Source organism: Odontesthes bonariensis, chromosome 1, assembly GCF_027942865.1.
Source record: "Odontesthes bonariensis isolate fOdoBon6 chromosome 1, fOdoBon6.hap1, whole genome shotgun sequence".
Classification (NCBI taxonomy): domain Eukaryota; kingdom Metazoa; phylum Chordata; class Actinopteri; order Atheriniformes; family Atherinopsidae; genus Odontesthes; species Odontesthes bonariensis.
The window spans coordinates 42,486,595-42,511,244 of NC_134506.1; the positions used below are offsets into that span (position 1 = coordinate 42,486,595).

At 40.4% G+C, this 24,650-nt stretch overlaps 1 protein-coding gene across 2 annotated transcripts; it reads left to right on the forward strand.

The window, feature by feature from the left end:
- The first annotated feature begins 1,976 nt into the window (after positions 1 to 1,976).
- On the forward strand, positions 1,977 to 22,869 carry LOC142381876 (casein kinase II subunit alpha'-like). 2 transcript variants are annotated; one of them, XM_075467170.1, is made up of 13 exons: positions 1,977 to 2,242; positions 8,088 to 8,464; positions 8,846 to 8,957; positions 9,081 to 9,182; positions 9,289 to 9,339; positions 9,520 to 9,579; positions 13,707 to 13,790; positions 15,267 to 15,377; positions 15,463 to 15,564; positions 16,171 to 16,271; positions 18,521 to 18,669; positions 18,881 to 18,968; positions 22,451 to 22,869. In XM_075467170.1, the coding sequence occupies exons 2-12, from the start codon at positions 8,358 to 8,360 to the stop codon at positions 18,952 to 18,954; spliced, it is 1,053 nt and encodes a 350-aa protein (XP_075323285.1). In that variant the 5' UTR covers positions 1,977 to 2,242; positions 8,088 to 8,357; the 3' UTR covers positions 18,955 to 18,968; positions 22,451 to 22,869. The 2 variants fall into 2 exon arrangements, with proteins under 2 accessions (XP_075323285.1, XP_075323294.1); XM_075467179.1 differs by lacking the exon at positions 9,289 to 9,339.
- The last annotated feature ends 1,781 nt before the right edge of the window (positions 22,870 to 24,650 follow it).

Genomic DNA, 24,650 nt, shown 5'->3' on the forward strand with positions numbered 1-24,650 from the left:
CTTCAGCTGATCCATCTGCTGTTGGCCCAAGCCTCATCAGAAATGGGCTCCATGGAAGGGTGGCTGTCAGGAAGCCGTTCTTAAAGGGATAGTTCGTCTCTTTTGACATGAAGCTGTATGACATCCCATATCAGCAACATCATTTATGAACATTTTCTTACCCCCTGCTGTTCTCCAGGAAAAAGTCAGACCTCACAATCGCTTGGCCCTATTTTCTCTCCCTTCGTATCACTGCCTGCGATTGTCACCAAGCGATTGTGAGGTCTGACTTTTTCTGGAGAACGATTTTGTGATGTAAATGTATTACTCTGTTGAACGCATATTGTTTTGAGAAGCAAGACGCTTTTTTTTTTGAAACCCCAGCCAACTAGCCGGACTACCTTCATCAACACCAAAACGAGGCTGGAACTCTGCTCACAGGACGCAGCAGGGGGTAAGAAGATGTTCAGAAATGATGTTGCTGATATGGGATGTCATACAGCTTCATGTCAAAAGAGGCGAACTATCCCTTTAAGGAAGGGAAATGGAGAGAAACGGCTGAGCTAATCCTCTGCACACGTTTGAGTAAATTTCTGTATCCTGTTTTTTCCGGCAACATATTAAGAAACGAGGGGTAACTTGATCCTTTTGCACAGTAATTTGCATTCGAGCCCTGCAGAGTGCTATTTGCTTAATCCTTTTTTTGATTTGACTTTGTGCCGTCTCTCTTCCATTTGATGTGTGACACACAACACATTTCTGTTCATTTGTGAGGCATCGAAGTCTTTATCCACACACAGTTTAAAGGCCAGCATCTCTGGTCATGGGGGGGTTTTTCTATCATCTGTGAAGAAACCTTCAAACATGAATCGCTGGTCCAAGTTTTAGAAAAGCACTGCCATGCAAATTAAGTCTCTTTAAGGACAGTTCTTGCTTATTTCAGCAACACAATACCAAAAACACGCTCTTACATGTTTTACAGCAGGTGCTAAAGTGTCCTGTTTGAGTAAGTTCACGAGGGTTAACTTTTTGTTTTGACTCTGTCCTCACCTGCTGCTGGAGCTCCCTTTGCTGTGAGAATGACTGTCAAGTCATCTTTATTGATATAGCACATTTAAAACCACAGCAATCAAACAACAATGACTAATACACTCTCAAAAGAAAGGCTAAGAGCAAGAAATGGGTCTTTAGCATTGATGTTATTGCTCAAAAGCTGGCGGTATGAGCATTTAACAGATCAACAAAGTAAGCTGGAGCCTGTTTATCAAGAAATTTAAGTTTTTAAAACCAGTTCTCTGGAAAACAGGAAGCCAGCATTTGTCTCTGGGACTCAGCTTGCTAATGTGTTTTGATTGGAGTGTGAAAAACGGTCAAATAAAGTAGGCTATTCACTAAAAACATGCTTTTCTCCCACCCGCCCCATCACAGTTTAACTTTGACTATCTCTTGATGGTCGGTAATGAAATAGATAAATGCATAGAGGAGCCCTCCATAACACCATAAGAGAAGAATTGTACTAATACTTCATGATGTTTTTCCAACAGGGAACAAGAGAAAAGAGTTAAGGAAAGGGTAAACTTAACTAAACAGAACTAGTTGATTTTGGGACCGTGGACTTACAACAGTTCAAATTGTGAACTATGAACATGAACTAGTTCAGTTTGAATCTTTATGAAGTTCTTGCACAACACCCAATGAAAACATTTGTTTCTTTATGAAGCAGTAAAATATAACAATAAAAAGGCCCCAAAGTATTGAAGAATTTAATTGTTTTTATCAAGCAGTAATAATAATAATAGTAATAATAATAATAATAATAATAATAATAAAAGCATTGTACTGTATGATGATACTTATTTCTATTTTAACATTAATAGCATTTCGGCTTCCGTTTACAGTTTAGACAGGGTCCCATCTTTACGAATACAGGGTTGTAAATCTTGTTCATTGTTTATTTTACTTACTCTAAATATCTTCTCCCGTTTCTGGGTCGGTTCACTTCCGGGTGATGTTTACCGCAGAGGGAAGACCATCCTGGTTCTGTTAACGACCCGCTGCTGGATGTACCTCCACCGCCACCGCCACCACCGATCTGTCAGAACCATTTAGTCGCCCATTCTGCGGGCATTTTACACTTTATCGACCCCCTCGGACCCAGTGGGGCCACATTACCGCGCGGATATCAAAGGACCGTTGGTGCTCGCGAGCTAACTACCGTTGATGACGGGCGGACTTCCTCCGAGCTCGAGCTATCTACGACGAGGTTAGCCGGCTAACTTTAGCATCGCTATTGATTTTGTTTTTTTATCTAAAATTGACGCTATTGATGCTTAATCCGCTGTATAAATGTTTGTTTTTACACAAAAATACGGGGTTCACCTGGTGAAATGTTGTGTAGTGCAGCTGCAGTGGGTCAGATTTGAACGGTTTAATGCTAAGAAAGCTAGCCAGGTTACCGTTACTAGTTAGCCTAGTTAGCGTTAAAATGAATGCGTGCCGTAAGTGATGCTCGCTAATCCCGAGAGAGTTTAGTGGCTGGAAGTTAACACCACTAATCCCTCGATAAATAAAAACGTGTAGCCAGTTGTTTTGGGTGTGGCGTACTCTTAAACAGGGATTTGGGTCTACGAGAAACGGGTTGTTGGCTCAGGAGAACCTGGAGTTAGAATCAGAACAGTCAGGGATGGAGAGGATGAACAGGACGGCCATAAGGGATTCACCTAAATGGGAAATAATATAAAGAGAGTTAAAAAAAATCCAGCAAAAATATATAAAACATATCTCAGAATAACTCTAAAGAAATATAACAGTATTTTAAAAAATAAAAGGGTGTGCAAAATGACCACAAATACACAAATTATCATAAAAGAGGGAAAATAATTACGTCGGACTTAAAGCATCTACAGAATTTTGTTAGATTAAAGAAAAATAGTAAAAAAAAAAAAAAATGGTCACAAAACGGGAATAACAGTCATGAAATTACCAAAAAAAAAAAAAAGAAATCAATTATTTTCTCTTTAATTTGTGGAAGTAATGCTTGACCTTTTTGGATCATATCTCCAAATGAAAGGTTTACATAGATGGTGAGACTTGGTGGTTATTTATATCTGCGTATTACATGGTCATTGATGCTTATTCGGGTTTTTTTTATTGTGTCTACAGTTTCTCATCTTTACTAGCAGAGAAAGTTTAGAAATTGAGGATGCTTCAAAAAGTGGTGTGCATGTCCACAAAGTGAGGCACAAAGCAAACACAAAGACAGTTTGGGACCCTTCAGATGTCCGTTTTCTTTTGATCCTTCACACTGACCCGGATGTTCAGAATCCTTATTTGCTCCGGATGAAAAATGTAAATCAAAGAAAATATAGTGGAGCTTCTACAAATGGTAAACAGGTTTCAAACAGTGTAAAAAGTATAAACTTTATTCTTATTTAAGCTTGGCGGTTCTTACCTGCTCAGGTGTTTGCTCTTCAGTCTTCAGCAGTCTCTTTAGTCCATGCATTTCCAACCTTCAAATGGTTTGTGGAAGTGCAGTGAAACCCCCTTTTTGGGTTTGTGCTCGGTAACCAGAGATAGGACCAAGTCACACATGTGCAAGTCTCAAGTAATGTTTTCTTGGGCAAGTCAAGTCCTGTAATAGGTCAAGTCAAAGTCAAGTCACCTTATTATTGCAATTTTACCTGCAGAATCTGATCTTGATAAAGTGAAAACACAAAGATATAAGTAACTGTCAGTAAACATCATTGGCCAATGTGTCCAACCTGTCCACCCCGTATCATATCAAGCTAACGTTAGCTAACTACAGACTAGGCTAACAGGATAATATTAGCTAATTTGACGAGCACTTACTGTCCGAGATGTTGATGTCACATGTTTTGCACTGTGCTGTTCGTCTTTTGCCGTCAAAATGGTAATTACGAAAGCCGAAGACAACGACTGTGTTCGAAAACCGCATACTGCATACTGCATACTGCATACTGCATACTCATCGATCAGAAAGTATGCAGAGCGTTTACCCACAATGCATTTTGCTCCTGCCCGATCCAAAATCAGCCGGCCTGAAGCTGATTTCGCTTAAAGGTGGGTTATGAGATCTTGGAAAAACGGTTCCTGCAGGCTATATTTTTGAAAATACACAACCTTGCCTCTCCCTTCAGCCCACCCCTCGAAACCACGCCTTCAAAACACATGAACTAATCACTATTCTGTGAACGCGCCGAGGGGAGAGGTGAGGGGGGCTGACGGTTGAGTGGCGTGTCAGAATCTAATAGAAGAAACTCTCATCATTACTTCTGTTGGTCAGACATTTCCTCTTGCTACACCCTCTACAATGGACTAAAAGATTAATTTTTTTTCCAAACATTCTATTTTAGTGGGTGCAATGGGGTCGTGAGGAGGTTTTCAGACAATATGATTTAAATGCTCCAGAAAACATCTCATACCCCACCTTTAAGTTCTAAACTCTGTAAACTTTAGCAACATTTGAAACATTTTCAGGTGAGAAAGTAGTCGTTTAGATCCCCAACGTGTTGAAAATCTGACAAAATACCGGCTATTTACAATTTTGTTCCCACGAATTCGGTGCTACTAAAGCTAGCCGCATTGAGCAACGCACTTCCGGTTATTTTCACAAAATAAAATACCCGTTGCCTTTTATCATAGGGAAAGCCATTACGATACAATTGGTGCTTTTGTTTTGAAAACAGGAAGTGAACCTACCCTCGTTGTCAGGGGCGTAGCACCAAATTTGGGGCCCCAGGAACAACCACTACCATGCATATTTGAACCAACATCGACCCTATGTTAGGCTTTTGGGACACTTGTATAGGTTAATAGTCATTATGAAAATAAATACATTTAAGACAAATATGGCTTCTATTTCACAATTATGTGGTAGCCAACAAAATGAGAGATTATTTTTTTAATTATTTGACTTCGGCTGCTATCAGGGCCGTAGCCAGGATTTAGGAATAGGTGAGCTTCATGATTTTTTTTACTATATACATACATATATATATATATATATATATATATATATATATTTTTTTAAATAGATAGTTTTTAATATATAGCAGTGATGCACATTGAGGCTAGTAGCAAAATAAACCATTATAATGTAACAAGAACCCATAGCTAAAAAGAACCTGATTATTTCCCAATGCAAGCCTACACAAATGTTTGGTACAAGCAAAGGCCATTTGGCCAGGCATAGAGTAAGGCTAAGTAACCAATATAAAAAATAGAGTTAAATATAGATGGATAGATGAATATTGTAGGCTATAGCTGTTGCTAAACAACCTATAAAGATTTATGGGCTATATTGAATTCATTACTAAATTAGATGTGAAAAATTGTCTCCAGCCTACATAAATGTGCATTGCTATAACAAGGTGCTGTCTTCTTTATTCACGAACCATACATGACATCGATATAACAATCATATCATTCTAAAGAGCTCGAGCTGAGCTTTCCGTCAGTATATAGCAATCGCCGCTGCACTGCAGAGTGGCAGAGGAAATCGTTCGTCAAATTCGTCTAATTTTTCTACTACTGATTACTGGTATGCAGCTACTATGTTGACGGTACTTTTCTCACCGACTACACACCGTTGGAGAGGGCAGAAACAGACCTTTCAAATGGTACCACGCAGTCACACATTCACGAAAGTGATGTAAACACAAACGTCAATTGAAACGTGTATGCGAAAACCGAGATTAAAAAAATAAATAAATAAAAAATCCCTGAAAATTACCGAGGTCCAGACCTCGCTTTCCTCATAGCTGGCTACGGCTATGGCTGGTATCACAGTGGTATGCAACGGAATGTGAATGGGATAATCAGTTACTGTAGGCTGTAATTTTGACATTTGGGCTCACCTTTCTTGGGAAAGAAATAAGTAAGCAGTTGCTTTCCTTCATTTTGTCTCTCTTGCCTTTCTTTTCTTTTCTGAAAGCCTGATTTTTTTTTTTTTTTTTTTTTTTAGATGACATCTTTCATGTGCCGGCTGCTGCGTTTAATGCCTAATAATGAAGTGAGTGAAATCGATGGCGCATGTACAATCAAAAGTCCGCCAGAGGGCGGACTAAACCAATGCGCACTAATAATGGGGGTGTCTGATATAGATTATAGCCTATTTGCAGGCTGGGATATACATTTCAACAGATGTATTTCCAGAGAACATTGGATTTTTATAAATTACCAACATATATTGATATTATTTAAAAAATGATTTTTAAAAAACGAAAGAAGAAGAAAATTTCCCTTAGGGCCCCCCCTGTAGGCTGGACCCTGTGAATCAGTCTGACTTTTCCCCCCTGTTCGACGCCGCTGCTCGTTGTAGCTAGCTTGAAACCGCTGTTTTGACAGGAAATGACGATCGGCGACGTCACGTTGCAGTGTTTCCCGCAGGAAATTGCTTAGTCAAGGTGATGAGTCGTCCGGCGGGGGGGGGGGGGGGTACTTGGAATGGGACGGGGGCTGTTAGAGCAATAACAAAGCTGTTTAAGAGCTGTAACACTTTTTTATTTAGATTATTAACTATTTACATTAACAACCAGTAGGTGTCGCAATTCAATGTTATCAATGCTATCTTTTAAAGCTGAGGTCGGCAACTTTTTTTTAGTCATATTAGCTTGAACTGTCATGGGATTCTGGAAGTAGAATATTAAATAGGCTGTTTAGGAAAAATAACGAGATCTGTAGCTCCCTCTGAAGCCTGTAATCATGCTTACAAAAACCGAGCGCTCCCGGCTGTTTTTACCCAATCAAGTTAGGGTGGAGGAATCCTACCTGTCAATCACAGCTTGTGCACACGCTGCTGAACGTGAGTCTGCCCCAGCTTGTGTGCGCTCGCACTGGTGTGAACTCACGTGCACAACCTCGTCCACAGAGGGGGAGGGGTTTGGGGGGCGATTCGGAGCTTGTTAGAGGTTGGGGGAGGGACCTGAAAGTTGCATCAGACTCGGAATTTTGAAAACCTGCCGACGGCAGCTTTAATGTCTGAGCCTGGCAAAGCATTATTACTTCGGTTTAAAAAAAAAAAAAACATTTATTTTTTTTTTTTTTTGGGAACATTGGCAAGGCGGCAGTGCGAGTGTGCTAAGGCGGCCGCCTTGACTATAATGCACTGCGGGAAACACTGCGTTGCGTTGCATCTTGGGTAGTTTGAGCATGAGTAGTAACCTCATGATGCATACCCAACATTTCAGAGAATCTAGTATGCATCCGGAAAAAAAGTCAGTATGAGTAGTAGGAGAAGTATGCGTTTCGAACACAGCCAACGACTCTCGGTCCCGCTGACATGTTGATGCATATCTGATATGAGTTTATTCTCTCCAATAAACATTAAGGTATGTAGAGAGGGCATGACTGATTGACAGGGTAGGGATCCAATCATGACGCCATTCTCAGCCTGCGCTCCTACCGGATAATCAATATTATTTTTTAAATGAATTTATTAATTTTATATTCAAACTGAAAACATGAACTGAATAACACTCAAGTCATTCAAGTCATCGTGTCTCAAGTCAAGTGCCGAGTCTTTAACTTCCAAGTCCGAGTTGAGTCTCAAGTCTTTTATTTTTTTCTCAAGTCACAAGTCATCAAAACAGCGACTCGAGTCGACTCGAGTCCAAGTCACAGTGACCTGAGTCCCCATCTCTGTGGGTAACCAACACTGATCTGGTTTAGATGAAGGATAAGAAGTGAAATCCTGGTTTTCTCAACTAGAACTATTTGCTTTCATAACACAAATGAAAATGGTTGAAAGTAGAGATGCAGTCGTTGGCCTGACGAACGGTTTCATTAAATGTTTTAAGCAGCATTGTCCTGTTAATTATGATGTGCACTGGGCTAATTGTTGGTTTAAAAATAACTGGGATAAAACACTCTCTTTTCAGCAGTTTGTCCGTTACAGTTCAGAAACATTCTCCTTTTCAAATGTATCATTTATTTTTCTGGAAGACAAATAAAAGCAGAGGTTTCCTGGGTTAAATGAAGTGAAAACTTGCCTAATATGTTGCAGTTTTACACCTCGTCCTAGGGTTGTTTGTTGTACTCTTAATCATCAGTTGGTTAGATATCAACTTCCAGCTCCTGTTTCCCTGCAGCTGGCGGTTCTTCGTCCCATCCTGCCCAAAATCTTTCTCAGGGGCGTCACTCACTCGGTCATCGTAGCTCTGTCAGTGTGCACGGCGGCTGCATCGGACCGGTCCGTCGCCTTTCCTCAGACAGCACAAGCAGCTGAAGCCAATGGTAAGCACAGCGCAGGGATCTTAGAGCCTCAGAGTCTGCACAGTCGGTGCGCCGCCTTCCAGTATCGAGCCAACAAGCATTCAAAGGAAGGCGAAGGTCTCCGGCACGGGGCCTCAAAGCTAGCGATGCCCGGATCCACGCCGGCCAGCAGCAAGGCTCGGGTGTACACCGACGTGAACACGCAGAAGAACAGGGAGTACTGGGACTACGACGCACACGTGCCAAACTGGAGGTACAGCTCAGCACTTAGGCCTGTCGCCATATTCAATACATCAATTAATCGCATGATAATTACAATTAGCTCGATAATATTTCTGGCCGCCATAAATGCCATTTCAAATCAAATCAAATTTATTTGTTGCACATTTCATGTACAAAACAGTTCAAAGTGCTTCACATAAAATAAAAACATTGCAGCAGGGAGTGGAAGAAGAATTAAAAATACATAAAAGAACATAAAGAGAAACAAATAAAATTATTTAAATGAATTTAAAAACAAGCAACAGTCCAGATAAATTCAAAGATATCGTGCAGATTTCATGCATAGACGCATGAGAACAGAAATGTTTGTAACCTGGATTTAAAAATGTTTAAATGTTTCCACTATTTTCAGCAATCAAGACAACTACCAGCTGGTGCGTAAACTCGGCAGAGGGAAGTACAGCGAAGTGTTTGAGGCCATAAATGTGACCAACAGTGAAAAAGTGGTGGTGAAAATCCTCAAGGTGAGACCGACGAATCCTCCGTGGGCTTCAGAGTTATTTGAGATTTTCCTGTGATACACGTTCCCTGTTTATTGTTTAATTATATTATATACATTATTATTGTTTTTTTTTTTTTACTCTCAGCCCGTCAAGAAGAAGAAGATCAAGCGAGAAATCAAAATTCTTGAAAACCTGCGAGGAGGAACCAACATCATCCGCCTGGTGGACACGGTCAAAGACCCGGTGGTGAGTGGGAAAGCCGCGGCCGCTGCGCTGCACGTCGGCATGTCGGCCTCGTTAATCCGGTCGTGCTAATGATCTCCACCTTTCTGCTGTTGTCCTCTCTTTGCAGTCCAGAACACCAGCGCTTGTCTTTGAGTACATCAATAACACAGATTTTAAGGTACTTGAGTTTGGCCGGCATTACATGCAGAACTACCATTCACGCGAAGGCATTTATGACCATTATTAATACGTGCATAACCCTCCAGTTAGTGCTGCACATGTGTAGAAGCCTCTGTAATCATGCATCTGATGACTCCCTGAAATGATTTCTGACACGTGTGTTCCATTTGGTCCACAGGAGCTTTATCAGAAGCTAACAGACTATGATATCCGTTTCTACATGTATGAGCTTCTCAAGGTAAGCTTCCTTTCCTTCGTCGTGTTTATGAAGATGTTTTTGGTTGACATGGAGCTGATTAATCATTTAATTTGACCTGTTTGATAAAAGTAAATAAATATAAAGTGTAGGGCTGGGCAACGATTAAAATGTTTAATCTAATTAATCACATGATTTACCTGATTAATCACATTTGTACGCAAAATCCAAAAATGAATCCAAAAGTAGTGTATAGCCTTTAGCATTTAGTTTTATTTTAAATGTGCTGCCATATGAATGAAAGCGCCATAACATTTGTTGTGCAAACACACTTTTAACATCAGCATCTTTCTGTAGTTTTTATGTAGAAGCCTCGCTCCACTGTCTGTTTCCTTGAATGACTTGCTGCTATCAGTTGTGTGTTTTGCCTTTAAGTGATATTTTAGACTGGAACTACTACGCTGAGAAGACAATTCAACTTGGCAGTGTTTACAGATGACTTTGGTTCTGTCGACTCCGCCGTCTGGAAGAACTTTAAAATGAAAATGGCCGAGTAAAAGTTCCGTACCCTTCTCCATGTTTGGTGGATCCGCCGATTACTTTCTTTTCCGGTTCCACAGCAGACAGCAACAGACTTTTACAAAATAAAAGCCTGTGAGCAACAGACTTATACAAAATAAAAGCCTGTGAGCAGCAGACTTTTACAAAATAAAAGCCTGTGAGCAACAGACTTTTACAAAATAAAATAAATAATATAACCTGCGCTAATGCGCAATAAAATATTTATCGGCGTTAAATAATTAACAAGTTAAATAAATAATAACGAGTTAACTCGCCCAGCCATCTGTGACATCTACAGTTTGGTCAGATATATGAAAAAGTTCTGCTCATCAGAGACGGTTTTATAATTATCTGGGAGTCGGTTGTGGTTTCTGAGCCGGTTCTGAATGAGTTGTTGCCAGAGGACGAACGCGCTGATGCTGCCAGGAGAAAAGCATTTGATCGGCTTGTTTTTGGCAGGTTTAATCTTGCTTAAAAACACCTGTTTGGACGCAGTTATTTTGGAGTAAAAGCAAAACTCCAGCTCGCACGTTGTAAAAAACAGTCGTGTTAAAGGGTTTGTGATGAGGTTTCTTTTATAATAGAGACATAAAGATGTTTATCACCGCTGTTAGACGCTCAGTAAATAGTTTTTTTTGGGGGGGTTTGACAGCCTTGGTTGGTTCTTTTACAGAAAAGTCTTTCAGAAAATAGTTTTTAAGGATGTTTTTTACTGCTGCTTGTGGTTCAACACTGTTGATAATAAATCCATTCGTCACCACTTCCTCCCACTCTACAAACATGAGGCGAGCGCCTCCATCTTGCATCGGTGGTGTCATTTGAAACCAGAGTGTGGGCCACAGTGACGTGTTGGTTATTATCTTCTTTTTTTTTTTTAAATTTTATTTGAGAGAATGAGCATTGATCAAAGTTATTCAACATACATATTTTTTTCTTATTTTCTTCCCCCCACCCCACCATGCTGCCTATAAAAAAAAATAAGCTGAATGATAAAATAATACATTTATTGAGTGAAAAGTACACCCCAAATGTTACACTAGAAAAAAGTTACAGACATGAAAATATACAAGATTAAAATAATAGTTTAAAAAAAAAGACAATGATGCAAAATAAAAATAAAGAAAGAAAGAAAATAGAATTTAAAAGAAGTGGATATTCAGGACAGTACCAGTAGGCTATTTGCTTTCTTTGATTGTCTCTACACAGGTCTTCTGAGGAATCATGCTAGGTTTGTGAAACTGTACTCCGTGAAATGCGCAGCGCAAAGGAAAAGTTGGCGGTTGTATGTACTGGGGATGCTCTTAAAAATAAATAAAACCCATTGATCGCGAACATTGCTTTCCGGGGGAAGAATATGTAACGATCATAGTCCGCTTTCAAAGGCTTGGAAGGCTCACCAGTTCCTGTTTCTCGCCGAAGGGGCGTGTCTGAAACGGGGTGGCTGTGGACTTGGGTATGGGGGGGGGGGGGTGATTGCTGAAAAAGTGACGTCACTTTTTCACAAAAACGGATTGGGGGATATTCTGGGGGCTATTCAAAAAAGGGGAGTACTTGAAACAGAGGTTCTGACACTTGCTGGCACTTCGCGTGTACTCCCCACAGCGGGGAGACTCAGAACTAACACCAAAAACGGGAAAAAGACGATTTTGATTCTCTATCCCCTTTAAGCCTCTTTTCTGAGTCGTCTGCAATGTTTTAGAACCCCCCTCACCGCTTTTTTAATGTTTACTGCTGTCTCCGGTATTTGCCTAATTTTGATTCATCTCAACCTGCTTCAGAACGGCAAGTCATGTGCATGTCCAAAAAGGTCCGTAAAAGCACCATAAACGTCCATTTTCAAAATCATCAACTCACCGGAGTGGTTACTGGTGTGCACTGGTAATCCATATCAAGTTTCCTGGCGAAAAGTTGCTTCTGTCGTGTTTTATTTGACATTTTGTACTGGATGTTCGTTGATATTACTCCGCCACCGAAACCATCAAGTGGTGTGGAGTATAGCAAGTCAGATTCAACTGCTGAGCGGAAGTTTATCCACGGCTGCGAGGTGGCTAAGAAAATAGTGCGAGCATGAACGAGCTGCCCACTCCGGTGAGTTGATGATTTTGAAAACGGACGTTTATGATGCTTTTACGGACCTTTTTGGACATGCACATGACTTGCCGTTCTGAAGCAGGTTGAGATTAATCAAAATTAGGCAAATACCGGAGACAGCAGTAAACATCAAAAAAGCGGTGAGGGGGGTTCTAAAACATTGCAGACGACTCAGAAAAGAGGCTCAATGTTGAAAATACCGCAGTTCCCCTTTAAGGAATAGAATCGGGTCTTTCAACCAGGAGGAGGCTTTGGGTGGATGTGCTGATTTCCACTCCAGTAGGATTCTTCTCCGGGCAAGGAGAGTTTTTTTTAATTTTTAATTTTATTTGTCATTGGTATACCCTCCCCTGGATGTCTCTGTGAAAAGCTTCAGATAACGTTTGAAATATCGCAGTCCAAAAAATTAGAGTTTATTACAGGACCCGAACATATGGGCCAAGTCGGCCTCAGCTATATGACAACGCTCACATCATTCACTGACATTCGGATAGATCTTGGTTATTATCATCTTAAAGCAGTTTGTTGAGAAGGTTTAAACTCACCGGAACATCTGAAGTTCGTATTAATGATTAAAAAGCTGCGAGGTTATTCCTAAATGTTTTACTGTTAAACGGTGACCTCTAATCCGCTTACATTCGATCCAGCGACCTCCGCATTGAGTTCAGACTGATGCTGCGCGTTTTATTTTATTAATTTGAGCAGAAAAGCGTCTCTCAGCAACCAAAGAGTTGGAGGAAGTGGCTTTTTCTGCTGGTGTAAAGCTGAAAAACATCACAAATTATGTGCACTTAATGATTCGATTATGTTCTTATATCGTCAGTACGCTGCTTTTAAGCGTCTGAGATGTTACAGTAAGCAGAATGGATGGTTCCTGTTGTGGTTTATGTTGTTGGAGCTTATTTATTTATTCATTCATTCATATATTTCTTTTCATTTCCTTTCTTTATCCAGGAAACTCATTGAGATACAAGACCTGTTCTCTCAGGGTAAAACAGAACTTCTACCTAGGAGTAAAACAGAAAACCACTATTAGTACAATCCCGTTGACACACTGAGAAGAAAATACCATATTTGTCTTCCAGATATGAAACAACAACAGGTTTTTCTTCTGGTTAGCTGGTAAAATCCCTTAAAAAGTAAGTTAATGTGTGGTTAGATCCCCAGGCTGCATCATTCAGTGTTTGGGGGCTTCACCTGTAAGTCTTAAAGAAGGGCTGCGTGAGTGTGACTTCCTTTGTGAAAGCGCTTTGAGTGGTCAATAAGATCATAAAAGGGCTTTATGAATAACTCAACGTTTCCTTCTGCTGACTTTGAGCGGCCGACCGAACCACAACCGATCATCGTCAGCCTGTTTGACCCCATAAAGCTGAGCATAAACGGGTAACCAGGAACCGTGGGGGATCCCCTCAGATTGGTGCGCAGGCGTTTTTCTGCACATCTGGATGAAGAAGAAGAAGCAGCTCCGCAGAGCAGATAATTAACAGTTTGCTGACTGAATCTGTGCTTCCTTTCAGGCTCTGGACTACTGTCACAGTATGGGCATCATGCACCGGGACGTGAAGCCCCACAACGTGATGATCGACCACCAGCTGAGGAAGGTGCTGCTCCTGCTTTTATGCTAATTCAGTTATGTTTCCTGGCTCTGTAAAGCACTAATGTTAATGTTGCACCCTCCATTTCTTATTATTAATAATTTATCAAATGCTACAATGCACTTCCCTCCATATTATGCACCATCATGTGCATATCATTTCTCCTTTAAAGTACCGTAAAAGCCAATTTACCTTTAAATTAGTACCTTTAAAGCTAATTTACCTTTAAATTGGTACCTTTAAAGCTAATTTACCTTTTAAAGTAGTACCTTTTAAAGCTATTTTACCTTTTGAATTTAAAGCTAATTTACCTTTAAATTAGTACCTACAAAGCTAATTTACCTTTAAATTCGTACCTTTAAAGCTAATTTACCTTTTGAATTTAAAGCTAATTTACCTCTAAAGCTAATTTACCTTTTAAATTAGTACCTTTAAAGCTAATTTACCCTTTGAATTAGTACCTTTAAAGCTAATTTACCTTTTGAATTAGTACCTTTAAAGCTAATTTACCCTTTGAATTAGTACCTTTAAAGCTAATTTACTTTTAAATTAGTACCTTTTAAAGCTAATTTACCTTTTGAATTAGGACCTTTAAAGCTAATTTACCTTTAAAGCTAATTTACTTTTAAATTAGTACCTCTAAAGCTAATGAAAACGCCTCTGAATGACACATGGGGGCTAAAGTAGAAGATTTTTAACTGAAATAGAGATTATTGTGGTTTTTATTTGGTGTTTAACAATGAGGTGCTCGCTTAGAAAGCCTCCCTGTTCTCCACTGATCGACATTTTCCTGACAAAGATTAAAAATGAGTTTTTTTCCTTTAGCTGAAAAGGTTCCCGATTTATTCTTCGTGTGAGTCACGTAAACACTTTCAAAGCTGTGATTTCACAACGTCGGCAGCCCAAAAGCGTCCGTATCCTATTAAATAACCAACGATGGTCTTTGTTACAAGGAAGTGCACGTCTTTCCTCCGCTGTGCACACTGCAGATTAGCTCCTCGAGCGCCGATGCGTAAAAAACAAGAGGAAATGCTGTTTGTTTGTAGCTTTAAATGAAGAAAATTCAGCATAAAGCAACATAACTACAGCCAGTCGTCTGTAGATTTGGTTTTTAAAGGTTCTGGCGTTAAATATCTGACGTTTCTGTGGACAGTTTGGAGCCTTTTTCCGTAGACATGGACATACTTTTAGTAAAAACTACGATTTTCATTAATTTATGCTGTTTTTTTTGGGGGGGGGGGGGGTTTTATAGCAAATTTGGACTTGAAAAGACATCAAGCTGTGACCTGAAGCTTAAATCTCACACCTGTAATCGTCTTGGGGGCAAACTTCTGTTTCTCAGTCTCAGTATTTCTGTCTTTGAGTGGTTATAATGTGCGTTAGTTTCCAGCTGCTTCCTCTGTTGGAACACACAGAGAAAGGCTTGAACACTGCGATTCAACAAAGAAAAACCCGATAAATGAGCCTTTTCTTGTGTCGCAGCTTCGTCTCATAGATTGGGGTTTGGCTGAATTTTACCACCCCGCTCAGGAATACAACGTCAGGGTGGCCTCGCGCTACTTCAAAGGCCCTGAGCTGCTCGTGGACTATCAGGTAATCACAGATTCATGAGGCGCTCGGCCTTTTTTTACCCTCTGAAATCATCCTCAGTGTTTTGATTCACCTGTTCGGTTTGCAGATGTACGACTACAGTTTGGACATGTGGAGTTTGGGCTGCATGTTGGCCAGCATGATCTTCCTTAAGGAGCCGTTTTTTCATGGCCAAGACAACTACGACCAGGTATGATCAGCGGGTTTTATTCCATAACTGTCACTAAATGTTAGCTCTGAATAAAGAGCGTCCTTACCTCTGAAACCTTTTCTTTTTGACACAAAATGCATTAAAGCCACATTAGGGTCTTTTTGAGCTCATTTTCCTTTGAGTTATTGTTTTAAGTGGCTTTAAAACAAAGGTCCTGTAGTGTGACTCACCTCTACAGCGCCCCCCGGTGCACTTACTGTTAGTTTACATGTGAAACAGCAGATGCTGACGTCTTTGTCATAGAAATCATGGAGCTTTCTGAGTTATGAGATGTGTAGGAACCTAAATGTACAAATGCTGCAGCTTGTAATTAATCAACATAATTCTGACAGGATGACAGGAAAAGTGTTTACTCAGTTTATATGTTTGACTCTGGTTCTGTGATGTTTACATGAGTTATTCAGCATTAAATAGAAAGATTAAAAATGGGTTGAAACCAGCTGCTGTAGAAAGGGGTTAATCTGGGTTTAAACACCTTTAGTGCCCCCCCCCCAGCTCAGTCCACAAACCATCTGCTGCTTCCTCCGTTCAGAAATCATGTCTGATGGTTTGGACGCTGTTTTAACCCAAATTAATGCTCTCCAGCTGGTTCGCATCGCCAAGGTCCTCGGCACTGACGAGCTCTTCGGCTATCTGCACAAGTATCACATAGAACTGGACACCCGCTTCAAAGACCTGCTGGGACAGTGAGTATCGGCACAGAGTCACTCCGATTCATTCCAGTCGGTGTGAGACGGGTTTTCTGAGTGGGTCCAAACCAAATACGCGACTAATACCCAACGAATAACCAACAATTACACGAATAATACCCAACGAATAACCATCAAATACACGAATAATACCCAACGAATAACCAACAAATACACGACTAATACCCAACGAATAACCAACAAATACACGAATAATACCCAACGAATAACCAACAAATACACGACTAATACCCAACGAATAACCAACAAATACACGACTAATACCCAACGAATAACCAACAAATACACGAATAATACCCAACGAATAACCAACAAATACACGACTAATACCCAACGAATAACCAACAAATACACGACTAATACCCAACGAATAACCAACAAATACACGACTAATACCCAACGAATAACCAACAAATACACGACTAATACCCAACGAATAACCAACAAATACACGAATAATACCCAACGAATAACCATCAAATACACGAATAATACCCAACGAATAACCAACAAATACACGACTAATACCCAACGAATAACCAACAAATACACGACTAATACCCAACGAATAACCAACAAATACACGACTAATACCCAATGAATAACCAACAAATACGCGAATAATACCCAACGAATAACCAACAAATACGCGACTAATACCCAACGAATAACCAACAAATACACGACTAATACCCAATGAATAACCAACAAATACACGAATAATACCCAACGAATAACCAACAAATACACGAATAATACCCAACGAATAACTAACAAATACACGACTAATACCCAACGAATAACCAACAAATACACGACTAATACCCAACGAATAACCAACAAATACACGACTAATACCCAACGAATAACCAACAAATACACGAATAATACCCAACGAATAACCAACAAATACACGAATAATACCCAACGAATAACCAACAAATACACGAATAATAAACAACAAATACACTACTAATAACCAGAAAATACATGACTAATAACCAACAAATACACAATAATAATGCCCGATAAATACCTGACTAATGCCCGACTAATAACCAAGAAATACACGACTAATAACCAGAAAATATACATGACTAAAAATACACTAATAATGCCCGATAAATACCTGACTAATAACCAACAAATACACGAATAATACACGACAAATAGATGACAAATATCCCCACAAATACCCGACTAATACACGACAAATATCCTGACAAATATCCTGACAAATACCAAGATTAATGCCTGATTAATACACGACAAATATCCCGAAAAATAACTGGAAACTTCCGTTAAATGAGGAATCTGATTTTTTTCAGTATTAAAAACGAGGAGTTATTTTAGGTGCTGTTCTTAGATCCAGTACAACACAGTCCGAGTCCACAGAATCCAACCAGAACAAGCTGCACAGGGTCACCACTACGGAAGACCGAAACTGCCATCATCCAAAATAAATCCAAAAACATATAAGTGGCTAAAAAATAAGCTAAATGATGATAAATGTGACTAAAATTAGATTGAAACATAATTTATGTTAAAATAATTTTATGAAATGTGAAATAAATCAATTCTTCTGCTTTAATTTTGTGTTAATGTTGCTTTTTATTTACTTTGCAACTCAGTGTTGTTTTTTTAAATGTAATTTATTTAAGATTTTTTTTATGGCATTTATTTCCATGTTTTTTTTTTTTATAGTATTTTGTTAAATGAAAAACGTGAAAATAAATTCAAAAAGACGAATAATAAAGAAGTAAATAGCTTTAAATTAAAAAAATTACAAACATCAAATGAATAAATGTCATCTAATCTAAAAATATCTAAAAATAATTTGGAGGGAAAAAATAAATCAATACGACACAAATAAAGAAAGAAATTTAATACGTTCCAATTAAAATGAAAATTTGACTTTTTTCATATTTCATAGGATTGTTTTTGCATAAATTAATGTCTTATTTACATTTTGCAGCATTTATTTATATATATATATTTATTTATTTATTTTGGATGGTGGCAGTATCAGTCCTTCGTACTAAATGTGATTTTTAGCTGTTCAGTGATAAGATCGTGTCGACCCGACCCAGCGGAGTTTGTTTTATTTTCCTGGGTTTTCTCAGTGTGACGAACTGATCAGAACAAGTCCAAACTTTAACCGAAATCCCCTCATTTATGCTGTCGTGTACAAATCTGCACACGTGATGTCGTCCGTGTGCTTCCAGGCAAACACGGAAGCGCTGGGAGCAGTTCATCCAATCAGAGAACCAGCACCTGGTGAGTCCGGAGGCTCTGGACCTGCTGGACAAGCTGCTGCGCTACGACCACCAGCAGAGGCTGACGGCGGCCGAGGCGATGCGGCACCCATACTTCTGTCAGTACCACCCGAACGCCGAGCCTCTTAAAAACATGCAACATGATTAAAAAAAAAAAACAGTTTGATAAGAACCAAAAGTGTTTCTACTACCTTTTTCTGGATGGAACTGATCTGGAGCTTCGACTCGCTGGTTGTGGACGAATGAGTGCGTTTGAGGCGTGTTTCCTGGTGTTGTCACAGATAATCTGACGGTGTGTTTATCCCTCAGATCCTGTGGTGAAGGAACAGGCAAACGCCAACACAGACGGCACAAAGGCAATAAGCAGCTCCAATGCAACATGATAACCAGACAGCAGGTAATTTACACACTTCAGTAACCCTATTTGAACCCTTAAGCTCATGAAATAAACTTTGCTTGTTAATATCTGCACCTGCTGGTTTCAGTTTTCAGTCCCTCAAAGCTTCTTATAACCTTTTCTTATCAGGATGCAGGTGCTGAATTAGCCCGTGGAGCCATTTCAGGGTCATAAAGTTGGTTCATTTGAAACGAATATTTAAAAACTTGCGTCTCCTCACAGTAAGAGGGTTCCTGGTTCTTTCTCTAGGAGTTGGCATGTTCTCTCCGGGTTCACCGGCTTCCTCCCACCGTCCAAAAACGCGCACGTCAGGTTAATCCAAGAGGGTCTGGCTGCAGACCTGCACTGTGAGGACCGGAAGTTAATTCGAAGCCTTTCGAAATAAAAGCGAGTGTACCGGAAGTACGTATTTTTATTAGGGCTGGGCAACGATTAAAATGTTTAATCTAATTAATCACATGATTTCCCTGATTAATCACGATTAATCGCATTCGTACGCAAAATCCAAAACTGAATTCAAAAGTAGTGTATAGCTTTTAGCATTTAGCTTTATTTTAAATGTGCTGCCATATGAATGAAAGGGCCATAACATTTGTTGTGCAAACACACTTTTAACATCAGCATCTTTCTGTAGTTTTTATGTAGAAGCCTCGCTCCACTGTCTGTTTCCTTGAATGACTTGCTGCTATCAGTTGTGTGTTTTGCCTTTAAGTGATATTTTAGACTGGAACTACTACGCTGAGAAGACAATTCAACTTGGCAGTGTTTACAGATGACTTTGGTTCTGTCGACTCCGCCGTCTGGAAGAACTTTAAAATGAAAATGGCCGAGTAAAAGTTCCGTACCCTTCTCCATGTTTGGTGGATCCGCCGATTACTTTCTTTTCCGGTTCCACAGCAGACAGCAGCAGACTTTTACAAAATAAAAGCTTGTGAGCAACAGACTTTTACAAAATAAAAGCCTGTGAGTAACAGACTTTTACAAAATAAAAGCCTGTGAGCAACAGACTTTTTCAAAATAAAAGCATGTGAGCTACAGACTTTTACAAAATAAGGTAAATAATAAAACCTGCGCTAATACGCGATAAAATATTTATCGGCGTGTTTCAAACGTTAAATTTTTAAACGTTACGACCACTTATAGGATTATTCTACAGATAATCAATGGAGACTAGATGTTAAAACATCATTGCCCTACTCAAAACATGCATTATTTTACTCCAGTATTTTAATTTAATGTTTGCACTACAAATTCATTTTGAAACAATACATCTCTGTAAATACACCTTAATGTATGATGGTATAATGCTTCTACACTATTATTTATCATTGAAAATGTAGCCCCCTGCAGTGTTGGGTGCATTTACTCAATTCTTTTATATAGGCATATCTGTGTGTTTACAAGTCTAATATTATATTATATATTCTAATAACATTCTATTAATATTGTGAAGTGTAATAAGTGAATTACTGAATACCTAGTTACATGACCCAGATAGCCAATAATCTGTTACAGGAGAAAACAGTCGACACAAACTTTCAAATGTCTTTTTATTTTATTTTTTCTGAAACTGAAACATGAACCTGAAAAAAATCTTAAATTGGAAGAAATTTCAGTTTCTCAACATATTTTTACACCCTGCAGATGTTTAACTTGTTGCAGATGTTTTACACCCTGCAGATGTTTAACTTGTTGCAGATGTTTTACACCCTGCAGATGTTTAACTTGTTGCAGATGTTTTACACCCTGCAGATGTTTAACTTGTTGCAGATGTTTTACACCCTGCAGATGTTTTACTTGTTGCAGATGTTTTACACCCTGCAGATGTTTTACTTGTTGCAGATGTTTTACACCCTGCAGATGTTTTACTTGTTGCAGATGTTTTACTTGTTGCAGATGTTTTACACCCTGCAGATGTTTTACTTGTTGCAGATGTTTTACACCCTGCAGATGTTTAACTTGTTGCAGATGTTTTACTTGTTGCAAATGTTTTATTTGTTGCAGATGTTTTACTTGTTGCAAATGTTTTATTTGTTGCAGATGTTTTTACACCCTGCAGATGTTTTACTTGTTGCAGATGTTTTACTTTTTTTACACCCTGCAGATGTTTTACTTGTTGCAGATATTTTACTTTTTTTACACCCTGCAGATGTTTTACTTGTTGCAGATATTTTACTTTTTTTACACCCTGCAGATCTTTTACTTGTTGCTTTACGAGTTGCAGATGTTTTACTTGTTGCTTTACGAGTTGCAGATGTTTTACTTGTTGCTTTACGAGTTGCAGATGTTTTACTTGTTGCTTTACGAGTTGCAGATGTTTTACTTGTTGCAGATGTTTTACTTGTTGCTTTACGAGTTGCAGATGTTTAACTTGTTGCTTTACGAGTTGCAGATGTTTTACTTGTTGCTTTACGAGTTGCAGATGTTTTACTTGTTGCTTTACGAGTTGCAGATGTTTTACTTGTTTCAGATGTTTAACTTGCTGCAGATGTTTTACTTTTTGCAGATGTTTTACACCCTGCAGATGTTTTACTTGTTGCAGATGTTTTTACACCCTGCAGATGTTTTTACACCCTGCAGATGTTTTACTTGTTGCAGATGTTTTACTTGTTGCTTTACTAGTTGCAGATGTTTTACTTGTTGCTTTACTTGGTGCAGATGTTTTACTTGTTGCTTTACGTGTTGCAGATGTTTTAGTTGTTGCTTTACGTGTTGCAGATGTTTTACTTGTTGCTTTACGTGTTGCAGATGTTTTAGTTGTTGCTTTACTAGTTGCAGATGTTTTACTTGTTGCAGATGTTTTATTTGTTGCAGATGTTTTACTTAATGCATATGTTTTATTTGTTTTACAACCTGCAGATGTTTAACTTGTTGCAGATGTTTTACTTGTTGCAGATGTTTTATTTGTTGCAGATGTTTTACTTAATGCAGATGTTTTATTTGTTGCAGATGTTTTACTTGTTGCAGATGTTTTACTTTTTTTACACCCTGCAGATGTTTTACTTGTTGCTTTACTTGGTGCAGATGTTTTAGTTGTTGCTTTACGTGTTGCAGATGTTTTACTTGTTGAAGATGTTTTATTTGTTGCAGATGTTTTACTTGTTGCAGATGTTTTACTTGTTTTACTTGTTGCAGATGTTTTATTTGTTGCAGATGTTTTACTTGTTGCAGATGTTTTACTTGTTGCAGATGTTTTACTTTTTTTTACACCCTGCAGATGTTTTACTTGTTGCAGATGTTTTACTTTTTTTTACACCCTGCAGATGTTTTAGTTGTTGCTTTACGTGTTGCAGATGTTTTATTTGTTGCAGATGTTTTACTTGTTGCAGATGTTTTATTTGTTGCAGATGTTTTACTTGTTGCAGATGTTTTACTTGTTGCAGATGTTTTACTTGTTTTACAACCTGCAGATGTTTTACTTTTTGCAGATGTTTAACTTATTGCAGATGTTTAACTGACGGTTCCGTTCTGTTTCTCTTCAGGAAAAATCTTTGTTACCTCAACTTGTGACCTTTTTCGTGGCAGAAACCTCTGCCTCCACATCAACAGCCATACTGGAGCAAGATGTCAGTTTTTTGCAGCACAAACACGCACGGACGAAGCTTCTCCCATCAGGGCCCGGGGGGGATGGGGTGGGGGGGGATCAGCGCTGCTCGGTCTGAGTCTCAAACTAATCGGATCAGAACCTCCCCTCCGGGCCTCCCAACACCCCGAATCTGTTTTTTCTCCCAACACAAAGTGACTGTTGTCGGGTCGGCGTCGAGCCATGCGGTGGCTGAAAAGGACGATTGCAGTGACTGGAGATCCGGTTCCAGGTTTTAGCACTGAGTGGCGTGGAGGCTCTTTTCTGCTATGATAGAACAAAACTATATTGAAAGAGAATAAATCATTTTTATTTAAAGGCTCGTGTCAGACTTTTCTTTGTCACCAGGTGGAGTCTGTAACTGCTATAACGAGTGTTTCCAGTCCTCACCGAGGAGAAAGGAGGTCTCTGTGTAGGCACGTCACCTGACACTTTTTACCAGGCCACGGGCCCCTGTAAACATGCGCCCCGGTAAACATGCGCCCTGGTAAACATGCGCCCCGGTAAACATGCGCCCCGGTAAACATGCGCCCTGGTAAACATGCGCCCCGGTAATCATGCGCCCTGGTAAACATGCGCCCCGGTAATCATGCGCCCTGGTAAACATGCGCCCCGGTAATCATGCGCCCTGGTAAACATGCGCCCCGGTAATCATGCGCCCCGGTAATCATGCGTTGTTTCCCTGTAAACATGCGTTGGGCCCCGGTAAACATGCGCCCCGGTAAACATGCGCCCCGGTAAACATGCGCCCCGGTAAACATGCGCCCTGGTAAACATGCGCCCCGGTAATCATGCGCCCTGGTAAACATGCGCCCCGGTAATCATGCGCCCCGGTAATCATGCGTTGTTTCCCTGTAAACATGCGTTGGGCCCCGGTAAACATGCGCCCCGGTAAACATGCGCCCCGGTAAACATGCGCTCCGGTAAACATGCGCTGCGCCCCGGTAAACATGCGCTGGGCCCCTGTAAACATGCGCTGGGCCCCTGTAAACATGCGTTGTTTCCCTGTAAACATGCGCTGTGCCCCTGTAAACATGCGCTGGGCCCCTGTAAACATGCGTTGTGCCCCGGTAAACATGCGCTGTGCCCCTGTAAACATGCGTTGGGCCCCTGTAAACACTGAGTGGCGTGGAGGCTCTTTTCTGCTATGATAGAACAAAACTATATTGAAAGAGAATAAATCATTTTTATTTAAAGGCTCGTGTCAGACTTTTCTTTGTCACCAGGTGGAGTCTGTAACTGCTATAACGAGTGTTTCCAGTCCTCACCGAGGAGAAAGGAGGTCTCTGTGTAGGCACGTCACCTGACACTTTTTACCAGGCCACGGGCCCCTGTAAACATGCGCCCCGGTAAACATGCGCCCTGGTAAACATGCGCCCCGGTAAACATGCGCCCCGGTAAACATGCGCCCTGGTAAACATGCGCCCCGGTAATCATGCGCCCTGGTAAACATGCGCCCCGGTAATCATGCGCCCTGGTAAACATGCGCCCCGGTAATCATGCGCCCTGGTAAACATGCGCCCCGGTAATCATGCGCCCCGGTAATCATGCGTTGTTTCCCTGTAAACATGCGTTGGGCCCCGGTAAACATGCGCCCCGGTAAACATGCGCCCCGGTAAACATGCGCCCTGGTAAACATGCGCCCCGGTAATCATGCGCCCTGGTAAACATGCGCCCCGGTAATCATGCGCCCCGGTAATCATGCGTTGTTTCCCTGTAAACATGCGTTGGGCCCCGGTAAACATGCGCCCCGGTAAACATGCGCCCCGGTAAACATGCGCTGCGCCCCGGTAAACATGCGCTGGGCCCCTGTAAACATGCGCTGGGCCCCTGTAAACATGCGTTGTTTCCCTGTAAACATGCGCTGTGCCCCTGTAAACATGCGCTGGGCCCCTGTAAACATGCGCTGGGCCCCTGTAAACATGCGTTGTGCCCCGGTAAACATGCGCTGTGCCCCTGTAAACATGCGCTGTGCCCCTGTAAACATGCGTTGGGCCCCTGTAAACATGCGCTGTGCCCCTGTAAACATGCGCTGTGCCCCTGTAAACATGCGTTGGGCCCCTGTAAACATGCGCTGGGCCCCGGTAAACATGCGCTGG

What these genes read in the sequence shown, in the direction of transcription:
- LOC142381876 (XM_075467170.1), top strand. Translation starts at nt 8,358, where the DNA reads ATGCCCGGATCCACGCCGGCCAGCAGCAAGGCTCGGGTGTACACCGAC. An exon ending in ACACGGTCAAAGACCCGGTG is followed by an intron (nt 9,183 to 9,288) that starts GTGAGTGGGAAA and finishes CTCTCTTTGCAG; the next exon opens with TCCAGAACACCAGCGCTTGT. An exon ending in ACATGTATGAGCTTCTCAAG is followed by an intron (nt 9,580 to 13,706) that starts GTAAGCTTCCTT and finishes GCTTCCTTTCAG; the next exon opens with GCTCTGGACTACTGTCACAG.